Below are 12,752 nucleotides of genomic sequence, written 5' to 3' on the forward strand. Positions count from 1 at the left end.
CCAACGAGCTCGTGATGAAAGCCTTACTATGAGCATTGTGACCAGGATGTTCTTCTTCGCGACTTGAGCATGGGAAAAGATGTAGTCGAGCACAGGACTCATATCTGGTTTGTGCTGCTCTCGCAGGTTGATAACACACTTATCATAGTGAGCTGATAGGGAAAACAGTGCAGGTATTTCAGCTGAAACTGAACTGCTGTTGCTGTAAAGACAATATCCGACCAAAGGCCATTGGCGTTACCTTGTTGAAACTGGATTTCGACCTGCAAGTAACGCTTCAGCAGGTCAAGCACCACAGATTTCATATAACCACGGATTCCACTGCGGTATCTGAACAAACACAAGTTGATCGGAAACGTCACAAAAATCTTTCATGTTCAATACGGCAGCTGCACAGTCTGACGAGGATAGAAGATACTCACCTCTGCACCAGCTGTACAATACTCTGAGTGTTCATGAAGAAAACCTCTCGGTCAGATTTCCTCTGCAGAGTCGCTGCATGGCTGTCCAAAATGTTTGCAATCTGCAACCAGAAGAAACCAACGTTGCCGAGTGCAGCGTGATACAAGCACAGGAACATTTGCTTGACGTGGATTTTACCCTTTGACTGGGGAATTGGCAGAGGACAGAGGTGATGTTGCTGGCGTACTGAGCCATGACTTTACGGATGTCTTTCTCAACACTCGGTGGAATGCGACCGGCCACACTGGTCATGATCTCCTGGAGCTCCAGAAGTGGCAGTGAGGGGTCCCTGAGAGTTTTCATGAGGGTGGCCACCCACTGCTTCAGCTACACCAACCAACATGCAAACAGAAATTCAATCAAAGTCTGAGGTCTGATACAGCCCACAATGACCCCCCCAAGCTAAAATGCGCCACATAAGTGAAGTTAATTTCCCATTTGCAATTAAGGAATCTACAAAAGCAAAAGGCTGTATGTACCTTGGTGCTGTAGTAAGGCTCTTCAAGACAGTACCCATCCATCACTTTGATCAGGTTTTCGAGCACACTGTGGAACACCTGGTGAAGCTTCTCACCAACCATTGGCAATGGCTGCTGCGGTGGTAACGTGGCAGTGTTAAGTTCCACCTACAAAAAAAGAATAATTGAGAAATTGAAGCAAAAACAGTAGAATTTTGGGAAATTTTTGTCTTCCAGCCCCAATAAAATAATAAAATCTGGTCAAAATTTATAATTTGACCCTGCCTAGTCAAGATGTAATTACAATGCTGCAAGAATTCTAAGTTCTATCTTTGCAAGTTTTGAAATAACTTACTTTATGCACACTGCTGGGGTCATCCAAGTCCAAATGAGCCATGATGCAGCCCTGCTCTAGAACTGCCCCGGACCTCTTGACAAAGTGGATACAGCCAGACTGATGCACAGTCAGAGTCATCACCATCTTCATCACCTGAATTAACAGACAAATTCAAATTGACACAGATATATTAGGTAAGAGGTCAAGACTACAGATGCAAACAATAACTCATCCCAATCACCTCAATCTCTGCAAACATTTCTCCTGCAAAAACATGGCTCCCATCCTCCACTGTGTACTGCAGCAGTTTGCCAGCAGAGGGCGACCTCAGGACCGTGGGATCCTTTTCTTTCTCAAACACGCAGGTCTTGTTGCCAACAGTGATGCGGTAGCTGTTCGGTTAAATAAAGCAAGAAATCGTTAAATCAAGAGCAAAAAAAATAAATAAAAAAAAGCAACTTCCCATTTTGCACAGCCTTGCCTGTCGACTTCCTCCTTCATGTAGGTGGTGTGGCTGCAGCCGTCGTAGCACAGCAGGAGGCCGCCATCACTCAACCTGTGGACATCTATTTCGATGTTGGAGCAATTCATCATGATGACATATGTTGTTGGGGATTGTCGAGCTACCTGCAAGCAGCAGCAGCAATTAAAGAAGGAAACAACAGAGTTGACCAAAGAATGGTAGGAGAACAAAATTAATACCTTCAGACAAAATTTGACTCCCTCATAAATCAGGTCCACACTGACAGAGTTGAGCAGACTGGCAGCAGGCAGTACCTGCCCCCTACAGATGCAAAAAAATATATAGTTGTAGACATAAATCATGTGAATTGAACTGAATGGGATTTGATTGTAGCTTCTGACCTTTCCAGTGAATGAAGATAGTTGGACATGCTCTTTCTGAAGCTCGCATCAGCGACATGTAGAGCTCCACAGACAATGCCCAGCATGGTATCTGGTCTCTCTGCCTACAGAAAGAACACATGCTGTCATGACACAAAAGAGTCATTAATGGCACAGAACATGACATATGTATTGAGTAACCTACTTGCACTTTCTCTGCAATGAGATGGTCCAGCCAACTTGTGTCAGTGTCATTGTTTCTGAAGCTTTCGGTTTCCAGAAGTTTAATGAGATATTCAACTGTGGTCCTGAAATCTCCTCGAATGGATAGTTCCTTCATAGCCACTACCATGTTCCTGAAGGACACATTAAATACAATGAGATAAACCCATTTCCCATTATTTTATAAAACAAAGTCACATTGTGACAGATAATACTGTCTCATTCACCCTGAGGAAAAAAAAACAGCAATGGAAATAATTCTAGAGAACAATAAAGAAAAAACAGGCTTACGAAATGGCTTCTTCACGATTCTCGCCCCACGAGAAACAATGTCCAAACTGGGAATCAGCAAACTCGTGAAGGCCTCCAGTTGCCCCTACACTGAAATACCCCCAGACGTTTTTACTGCTGCGGAAGTTGAGCTCCTGCACAGTGCCGGAGCTGGGTTTGAATCCCTGTGAGTGAGCACAAGGACGACCAGTCAGAATGCAAACGTTAGAAGATGTTGCATTTTAAGTGTCACATAAAATAAAGTTTTACCTCATCTGGGTTTTCACTCGTGATCCGAGCAGCGATGACGTGCCCTCTTGGACTTGGCACACAGTCTGGACTGTCAAAGTTGATGATGTTGTCACCCCATGGACTCTCTCCATAAAGCATCCGAATGTCCTTAATTCTATGAAGTGGGACTCCCATTGCAATCTATAAAGATTCATTTAAACAGGGTAGGGTTAGAGTACCAATAGTGTACCTTCATCAGTCTTTATTACCACTTTCTAAGCTTTTGGTTAAAAGGCCACTGGAGCTGATCCCAGCTGACTTTTTGGTGACAAGGCAAACACATATCCTAACACACACACCTACAGGAAATTTAGAATCGCCAACTGATTCGATATAAGAAAACCCACACACAAGCAGAACATGCAGAATCAACATAGAGAAAGCCAAATCTGGAATCAAAATGTATACAGTATATTCTCACAATGTGGAATAACCATGTAAGGTGTACAATGCGGGAGCAGAACTCAGCTTGCTTCTGTATACGTATATCTGATACTTCAGATGTACCTGAAGTTGGGCAGCTGGTAAATTTACATCTCCGATCATCTCTGTGCAGGGATGTTCCACCTGAAGACGAGGATTCAACTCCAGGAAATTGAAACTTCCGTCCTCAGAGAAGAGATATTCCACAGTCCCTGCACTCACGTAGCCCACCATCCTGGCCAGCCGCACAGCGTACTACATTAAGAAAAGATGAGTGAGGTTTCTTAAGCTGCATAACCTTAAAAATAAATCAGTGTAGAGACCTAAACTAACCTGTTCCATTTGCTCGAATGTTGAGGAAGCAGCTATGGTTGCAGGAGCCTCCTCGATGATCTTCTGGTGCCGCCTCTGGATGGAACAGTCTCGTCCAAACAGAGAGATTGCGTTTCCATACTCATCAGCCAGTATCTGCACCTCCAGATGCCTTGCATGCTGAGCCAGCTCCATAATGAAGATAGGTGAGCCAGGTACCTCCGTCTGAACCTGAACAGAGAGCACATCAAGCCCTGAACGATCACATCACGGCATGAAGGAGGTCGTAATTACAGAACAAATAATGTGAGGCTTTAGTTTGCGTGTTGTAAAGATGTAAACCTGTCTGAAGAAGCTCGGAAAATCCTCTGAACTTTCAACCTTCCGGATGCCCTTTCCACCTCCACCTTCAGAGGCCTTGATGACAACTGGATAACCAATAATCCCAGCTGCCTGCAAACAAACAACACACCATATGTGTATATACAGGTACATGTAAAAACCAAAACTAAAAAAAAACTTGGTTTGGCCTCCTTTTGCATGAATTAGTGCATAGAAATGAATTCAGAAGCCTGACATTCCTGTTGAAAATATCCTTTTCTTAATTGATTTTACGTAATATTCTACTACAACAAAACAAGCAAGCTGAGGATCCTTACCTCCAGTCCATCATCGACATCACGAACACAGCCCTTTCTGTAGACCTCTGGAGGAACACTGATAATATTGCCCAGTCTTTGGTCCTCTTCAGACCAGTCCACTGTCAGACCTGGAACACAACCATAAAGCAAATAAGAACAAACATGAGCGAATCTGATGGAGTCAGTCCACGACACACGAGGGAAACATGATGTAGAGACAGCACAATATATCCTAATATATATTATTGCTCTCATATACACCTGCCATTAAACTGTGTGCCCTCATAAAGACAGTGCTGAATATTCAGTGTTGCAACATTAAGAATCAGCTTTGTACCAAGGTGTTTAGTTGATTTTTATCTATTTGTCTATCAGCTATGTATTTATGTCTCCTATGTCAGACATGGGCCGCAGTGACTCGTCATCCACACATCCATTTGTGGCCAAAAAAAAGTTCCCAAAAATTGCTAACTTATTAGTTTCACATGTGATCGTGAATGTTTTTTTTAAAGAGTCAGCAATTGCAATTTCTCTTGGTTATGCTCAATGATGTATATTTTAGGGCAGAAAAATGAAATGGATAAATGTTTGATCAACTGTCATCTAATTAGTTAGTTAGCCATATCTTATGGTAGAAGCGCTCAATCATTTTCTTGACACTGTAGATTTTGGGAGCTTTTCCTGTGCCAAAGTTACGTATCCTTGACATACAGTCTTATGTTCTTATTCTCATATATGTGGAATGGACTGTGTGTATGTGTGTGTGTTTCTTATTATTGTGTAAAAATGTGTTGCACTGTTTTGGAAAAAAGCTATATAATTAAAGATGGGCTGATTGATACTCAACCACATAAAAGTATGATTCAGAGAAATAGAATTGTTTTTTCCACATATATAATGACCATCATATTGTTATTCCCTTGCTTTCTAAACTAAAAAAGGCTGTGTACCAGTCTTCTGAGAATAAATTCAGAAGTTTAACAATGCATACATTGACATTGCAAGCCGAACAAGCAGGAGAAAAAACTATGAGGTCTCGTGAGATTTGAGTTTCGAGCAGCAATGACAGCAGGTTTGCAATACTTTTGTTTTTAAAGGATACGTTCAAAGGCATTAAAAGTGTTCTGAGCTCAATATAGAATGGTTGTAAAACATAACAAAAATAGAAGAATATAAAACTAAGAGAAAATATGACATGGAATTTAAAAGTAAAAAATGAAGATAACATTTTTTTTAAATAATGTGAAACATCTGATTTGTGTTGAATCAGCATGTGAACTCGTGGGACACATAATAAATCCCACTTTTAAATGTAATCAGACGATGACTGCCGTATCTGGATGCAGTCTAGATATGAGACACACTGTGATAGGAAGGGACATGAGAGTGCGATGCATCACCTGATCCACTCCATGGTAGTGTGGGAATGTCTGCACTCTGTGCCACGATGGAAGAGGCCACCTTATCTCCTAGTGCCCACATGGCCTTACTGGACGGCCCTGAGAGAAACAGACGGTCACAATACACAACACTGTCTGACGCAGTTTCAAGCAATGCTGGAAATGTTCAAAGGGAAAAGTTTTCAATTAGCTCTTTGTACCCATGAATGATATCCCAGCTTTGTCCAGCAGCTCAGGCAGTTTGGGATTTTCAGATGCATGGCCCCAACCAGCCCATACAGCCTGTTCAGACAGACACACATGATCACCTTTTCAGGTTACTCATTAACAATTAGAAAAGGTCAAAGTTGAAAGGTGTAAATCAGAGTTATGTAGATAATCTGAACTCTACCTGCACTGGGATTCTTTTCGCTATGTCTACAATCAGCTCTACATTAGCATAGTTGTTATTGTTGGTTCCACCATGAACAGGCACATATTGGTCTGCCATCTTTATGTATTCTGTTGGGGGGGGGGGGGGGGGGGGGGGGAGAACTGTAATTAACACAACAGGCTACATGATCCAACAGGTGACTGCCAGTTAAGACACAAAAAAAAGCTGACCTGCATTTGCTTTCAAATCTTCAGGCGTCACCATGACCACAAAGCGGATGGTCCTCTCATTGCGAAACATTTCATAGGACCAGCGACGGATAGAGCGCATACATTTGACTGCAGCGATGCCATTATTGGCTATCAGCACCTGTAAAAACAAACAGAAAACATGTGAGGAGTGAGTTGCTTTGTAAATTATGTACGGTAGTGTCATAATTCAAAAAATAATAAGACAAAATAGCACATTTAAAATTGACGCATTCTTACTTTTTCTATAACACGGCTGCCACCGAATCGTGTGACAAACTCAGCAGGAGAGGCCACAGTGAAGTCTCTGTGCAGATCCATTTTTCTATGTTCACGTCCCTTTTTCACCAGGTGGGGACCGGACATGCTAGGCCTAGAGAGGAGAGTTTGTGGTTATCTAAAGACACAGCAAAACATATTCACCCGAGAATATTCTGCTCTGAAAAGTAGAAATAATCCGATAAGCTGAAGGCTACATATCGCGATTCTGAAGTCTCAGCAATCAGACTGCAGTGCTTCACCCGAGCTGATTACTGTACAACAGTTTCAATCAGCTTGTTCTTAAAGATAACTAGAACGGCATTACAGCACTGGAAATAAAAGCAAAAGTCAAAGTTCAATGTATTGCTGCAGCATGCGTGAACAGCCTGTAGACCAGCCCATCTGTATCTGACCTACTATCAAAAATAATGTTGAGACTGACTGTACCTTCAGTGTAATTTGCAGCTGCTCCTGAATACCATTTATATATAGCAGCTGCACTCAATCAAATGAGAGCTGTCAACAATACATTTGACAAAAGAAAATGCTCCAGTATTTAGTCTATGGATCTTCTACCATAAAAGGTTCTATTGTTAGCGAATAATGTTTTTTTAATGAACTATATGAATAATTGGAAATAATCTTCAGCCTGTATGATCCTGAAGAAAGTGACCATTTAGTGTTAAGTTCAAAGTACATTTACCAGATTATCTGAATCTGTCAATACTAACAGCCTTCAGCAGTCCGGGACAGTGACAAATCCTAAAGATCAAATTAAGTTGTTTCTATTTTACTGTAAGTAAAAGAAAGCTCCCCTTTTGCAAAAATACAACACTGTATTTGAATACAAGTATCAATACTGTACCTTGTATGACTTGATTTGTTTTTGACAGGTAAAATAAGAAATCCCTTAAATAACACCCACATTAGAACATACCACACAAGATGAAAAAGTCTTTTGCAATCACCCAAAATATCATCCAAACAATTCAGTTACATACCATTATTATCATCAGGCTCATGTCTCTCTCATTCCAAACCTTCACAGAAATCCTGCACCATGTTCCGATACGGCAGAGAAACACTGTGTGGCTTCACTGCAATTCTGTCCCGGCTGATATGAACTTTAAACTTCACTCTTGTACTGCTCTGCTCACTCAGGAAACACAATCTCTTATTCAACTAGTTTCTGATTACTTCTTTTCCAAGTCCAGAGTCATCCTTTTTTTTTTCTTTCTTTCTCCAGATATGAACCACTACAAGGGGGGAGGGTTCATGTTGAGGAGACGTCTCTGCAGGCTCCTGACACAAATATGAAACATGGCTTGAAGTTTAAAAAGAAATCCTTTGTGCTAAAACATGTTAACTCATGATTGAACTGCTCCATGATGACAAACTTATTCTGCCGTGTTTCAAACATCCCTCCTCTGAAGGTTTTTTTTTTGTTTTTTTTCATATTTCCTCAAATAGACATGTGCCAAGGCGCGCTGTGAACAGTTACATAACAACAGCATAGTCACATCAACTTCCTTTTCACAAACCTATGCGGCGGTCACCACATTAGTCTGTGTAAAGTGAAGAAACATTGGTTTCTCATTCCTTCTGGCTCAGACACTGCAGCTGGAGTATCCAGTTACAAAGAGCGATATCAAATGTCTTTGAGGACTCACCTCAGTAGATATGGGAATAAGTTGAGAGTTGGACTGTTTCTTCCTTCCATTTGGAGCCCGCTTCAGTGTGCTTTGAGGCTCAGTGGTCAAAAAGCGGGTTGAATCTCTCAAACCAAAACAAAGAGTGGCCTGCAAACCGTTTCCTTACGAGTGCTTCCTCCCTTCTCCCCTCCCACATCTGCAGCAAAAAATCCACAGATCCCCTCTTGACAGAGCGCTGGCTGCTCTTTACAAGCATAAACAAAACTGAGACCAACCCCAGGACAAAAAGTACTCCACACAGAGAAAGCAATCTGGATCCAATGTCTTGGATACCAGATCTAGTTTCCCATTAAACACAAACCAATAGTGAAAGGAAAAAAACAAAGACACTTTACAAAACTCTTACCTTTCTCTCCCCCATGTTTCGGTCCCACAAGTTCCACGAGCAGACAAACATTTTGAATAAGTCGGCACAACTCAAGGATGTCAAGCCTAACATTCCTCTGTTTACATTAAACAACCCGTCTCCCCTTATCATATCTAAAACCACAATTGTAAAAACAACTCGACATTCAGTCTATCCCAAAAGAAAAAATGATTTTTTAAAAAGATGTTGTTTTTTTTTTATTAAGATTTGTGTAGGACTTCAAAGTGCTTGCTGTGTTGCGATCTAGAGTCACACTACCACCAGTGTTCAAAGTCACTTGGCGAAGGCTCTTGTTCCAATAATAGGTGCAGAGATGGCATGCAACAATAACACCATCGACGTGGCCTAGTCAGGTGACCGCACGCAGCACGCAGAAAGCCACAAATGTTCATTTATATGATAAAACCCTGTGAAGAACTAAAGAAACTAGATACACCAATCAGCCGTAACATTACAACCACTGACAGATTAATACAAACCCAAGTCACCACAAAAACACTTCTGTGCCATTTACATGCTTTAAAATATACATATATATATATATAAAAAAAAGACCTACATATTTCACAAATTCATGCTTTAGAATCATTCAAATTTGCTATACGTCTCATTGGACATCAGTACAATTTGGGCTACATGTTATTGAGTATCACTATCCTAGTGTATGATGTATTATTTTCAAAGGAAGGGTTCCCTAAATATGACTTACTAAAAGGTTTGGGCCTTCGTTACAAAACTTGTTCTAGTTTTGCGAGGACAGTTTTTGATATTTTTAAGTGAAATTCATCTTTGACATTTCAGACGGTTTTCCACAGTATAGAGGGAAACCATACCAGCAGCAGCACTCCAAATATGCTCAGTTGTCCCATAAATGATTGGAGGCATGACTGACACAATGTCATTCAGTTGTTTTTGTTATGGCTGACGGGTTTGTTATAATCTTGAAACCCGACTAATGCTTCACCTTACAGATCTGTTATTAAACTTACTCAATTAAAGAAGAAAAGCCTTACTTCAGTCGTGAGGTCTTTGATTCTGGCCCCGTGGAGGGAGCCTGCTGTGTGAAGCATGAAGAAGTGGAGGTTTTTAGCTGAGACGTGCCACTTGGGGGTTTTGTGATGAGAGGCTCCTCGTCTGAAGAGTTATCCTCGGACGCCCCAAGGATGAATTTGAGTCGTTCCCTTGCCTCAGGCCCCGAGCTGAGCATTGGTGTGTTGGAGCGAGAACGTTTCTGGGTGGTCCGAGGGAGCGAGGGCTGCCCTGAATTGATCTCACACGAGGCCTGCTTAGTATGAGACTTCATTGTCTTGACTGAAAGACCTGCAGGCTCACCGTGAACCTTAGGACTGTCCTCTGATGGAGAATGCTCGTCTGCATGGGCGGAAGCTTGTAGTGGTATATTCCCACTGGCTGTATCGGGATCGCAATCAGGTGGACATTTCTCCCCTTTCACTGGCATTGCTGCTGTCTTGTGTGAATCCTCCACAGGGTCCACAAGGTCCAGAGGACGGATCCAAAAACTGTCAACCGGAGCATTCACAGACGTCCTCTGCGACTGCAACAAGAACAGGAAAATTCATATATGAGATCCCAGCATTTTTAATTCAACGTGGACTGACTGACAACTCACAAAAACATATGTCCTCACTATTAAAATATCATAAAACTAAGAGAAACAAATGCTCAAGTTTAAGATGTTTCTGTTGGTTTCAACTTCAAATATTTTAGCATCGCTGGCATGATAGCCATTAGCTTATATCAATGCTGGCTAGGCAGGTCAGGTAGCTACATCACTGTGTGACACACTGAGCAGGGAGCCTCTCCATGGCAACAGACACTGATCTAGTTTGAGCTCCTCCACGAGGTGCCTCTCTCAGCCGCTCTATAAGAGAATATATTTTTGTTGCAGTTTTTAGGGATTTATTCAGAAACAGTTTACCATTAACATCACAAAATGTAATTGATTGGTCCTTGGATGATGACAAATCATAGCTGAAAATTTCATGCAATTCGGGTGGTTAGTAGTTTTGGTGAAAAGTTGGTCACACACACACACACACACACACGCACAAACGCACGCATGCGCGCACGCACGCACGCACTGGTTGCCCAACTTTAGTTGGCGAAGTTAATAAAGATAAATATATCACTTTGTCAAAACAGTGTTGCAAACAAAGAGAAACAATCCCATTCAGAATCAGAAATACTTTTATGATGCCCGGAGGAAATTCTTGTAACATAGCTCCACATATAAAACAACACAGAATCAATAAACTAGAAGTTGAAGTGATGTTAGGGTATACAGGGTAGAGCACAGCGGTGAAGCATAGCAGAGTGAGGTTAACAGGAAAACACAACAAATGCTGTTTACAAGGAGGAGTTATCGAGTCTGATTGCCACAGGAATGAAGAATCCCCGGCGGCGCTCTGTTATGGAATGAGTCCGTTGCTGAAGGAGCTCCTGCTGATAGACCAAGACATCATGGATTCACATCAAGAGGCAATTTACAAACACCTATTTGCCGAAAAGCAATGGTCCACATAGCATTTTATCTTAAAACATTGATATTCAGTGAGATTGTCATTGAGAAGTACAGCTACGGTCTCCTATCAGCCAACTGATGCTATGTCGAAACTATGTTTGTGTACTTGGCCAGTCTGAAGACGTCAGTGGTCTGAAGGCCTCACTGCTGAGGCATTGAGCATAATATTAGAAAGAAAACTAAGGGGACACTCAAAAGCAATTAAATCGATGATCTCAGTAAACATTCTTCAGCTGTAGAGCCACATGGCTTATCTTCTTACGAGTCCTATTTCTCTGTATAGATGTGCAGGTTTTCTGAGCCACGTTTCCCAGCTGGGCTCCCATAAACAGCTTGTGTGGAACAGCTGACATGAGAGCTGAGTGTTGCTGCAGCATGTGGGGTAAAGGTCAATACTGAGGGGGGCCAAGGAGATTTGGGATAAAGCAGGATGCAAAATCCACACATTTGCCAGTAAACAACAAAAAGAAACTAAAACAATCACATGTTGGCGGGGCATTTGGGCGAAATGAATATGATAGGATGTCAGACCCAAATGACAGATTCAAAACAGGGTTTGTTGACATGCCCTACATCTGAAGGAGGCATCTGTGCCTCTGAAGTCACTTTGGCTTTAAAGCTTGACAGAAAAGGCTGAGCTGTCACTTTCCACAAGAAGCAGATTACCTGGGGGATCTCTTTGTGAAACAAATGTTATCACGGGGCTGATTAAAAACCACTTAGACTGTATTAGTATTTCACATGATTTCAATGCAAACAAGTGCCATTTAGGTAATTGTACTTAGAGACATAGTAAACATTGGGGTGGCTTTACCTCGGTGTTGACCTCTGCTGCCAGTCAAATGTACACAAAAAGTCGCATATCAATGAGCCTTATCAGCTGCACAGCAACACTAAAATAGATCAATAACCTCACCACGTCTCACAACATCTACAAACATGACGGGAACGCAACACTGGGGAAGTTTACATCCTGTTTGTAGATGAATCTCCTTTTCAAGAGCAAGCATGAGGTTACTTTTTGCGCCATAACGGGTTAGAACAAGTTTTCAAGTCGTGCTGATAAGTACAAACTTGACATTTCCACTCACCGCTGCAGAGAACAGCTCCAGCTCTGCTGTCGCTGTTGTTTCTTCTGTCACTGATTAATTTTCATAACTTAAAACTTTTATTGTGTAGCTTTTTTGCTTTTGTTGTTTTTTTTTGTTGTTTTTTAATTAATTTGAATTTGGTCATAAATAATCGGACACGATAAAAGTGTAAAGCACCGCTAATAATTGACTGCTTTTGTCGCCTTCTTCTGCAAGCAAATGTCAAACCCTCCCAGCGAGCAGCCACACTCTCAGAGCCTCCAACAGTCCTCAGGGGGAGGAACCATGCCCGACAGGGAGACTCTCTACTGGAGGAAGGAGGCAGACAATCTGCAAGCTCCTCCCAGATAAAAACTAAAGGACTTCCTTCAAAGATATGTGACGACTAAAGATGTTTCACTCTGATATCAACAGTCAGCACGCAAAAGACCATCGGCGCAAACGTGAAGGAGACAAATGATAACGCTTGTGACAAATTTCAATTTATGTCAAGTTTGCC

The 12,752-nt window shown here is 41.8% G+C and overlaps 1 protein-coding gene across 3 annotated transcripts in view; it reads right to left on the minus strand.

Annotated features, from left to right (window-relative positions):
• The window catches only part of acacb (acetyl-CoA carboxylase beta), a 23,038-nt gene extending 10,661 nt beyond the window's left edge, over positions 1 to 12,377 (minus strand). For all 3 annotated transcript variants that reach the window (XR_013935473.1, XM_080467507.1, XM_080467508.1), the window contains exons 1-24: positions 12,254 to 12,377; positions 9,634 to 10,175; positions 6,521 to 6,653; positions 6,263 to 6,401; positions 6,051 to 6,160; positions 5,860 to 5,941; positions 5,660 to 5,758; positions 4,278 to 4,387; positions 3,961 to 4,071; positions 3,640 to 3,849; positions 3,391 to 3,561; positions 2,863 to 3,024; positions 2,614 to 2,777; positions 2,306 to 2,456; positions 2,122 to 2,225; positions 1,960 to 2,041; positions 1,739 to 1,884; positions 1,499 to 1,649; positions 1,276 to 1,410; positions 942 to 1,088; positions 601 to 789; positions 423 to 523; positions 242 to 330; positions 28 to 152 (exon numbers count right to left, since the gene is read on the minus strand). Coding sequence is in view for 2 of the 3 variants with exons in the window: in XM_080467507.1 (XP_080323633.1) it covers positions 28 to 152; positions 242 to 330; positions 423 to 523; positions 601 to 789; positions 942 to 1,088; positions 1,276 to 1,410; positions 1,499 to 1,649; positions 1,739 to 1,884; positions 1,960 to 2,041; positions 2,122 to 2,225; positions 2,306 to 2,456; positions 2,614 to 2,777; positions 2,863 to 3,024; positions 3,391 to 3,561; positions 3,640 to 3,849; positions 3,961 to 4,071; positions 4,278 to 4,387; positions 5,660 to 5,758; positions 5,860 to 5,941; positions 6,051 to 6,160; positions 6,263 to 6,401; positions 6,521 to 6,653; positions 9,634 to 10,079 (3,357 nt within the window). In the remaining variant the exon portion in view is untranslated. The remainder of the gene's footprint in view (positions 1 to 27; positions 153 to 241; positions 331 to 422; positions 524 to 600; positions 790 to 941; positions 1,089 to 1,275; positions 1,411 to 1,498; positions 1,650 to 1,738; positions 1,885 to 1,959; positions 2,042 to 2,121; positions 2,226 to 2,305; positions 2,457 to 2,613; positions 2,778 to 2,862; positions 3,025 to 3,390; positions 3,562 to 3,639; positions 3,850 to 3,960; positions 4,072 to 4,277; positions 4,388 to 5,659; positions 5,759 to 5,859; positions 5,942 to 6,050; positions 6,161 to 6,262; positions 6,402 to 6,520; positions 6,654 to 9,633; positions 10,176 to 12,253) is intronic.
• Positions 12,378 to 12,752: the final 375 nt, after the last annotated feature.

The sequence above is a fragment of the Lipophrys pholis genome (genome assembly GCF_963383615.2).
Source record: "Lipophrys pholis genome assembly, chromosome: 7".
Classification (NCBI taxonomy): Eukaryota; Metazoa; Chordata; class Actinopteri; order Blenniiformes; family Blenniidae; genus Lipophrys; species Lipophrys pholis.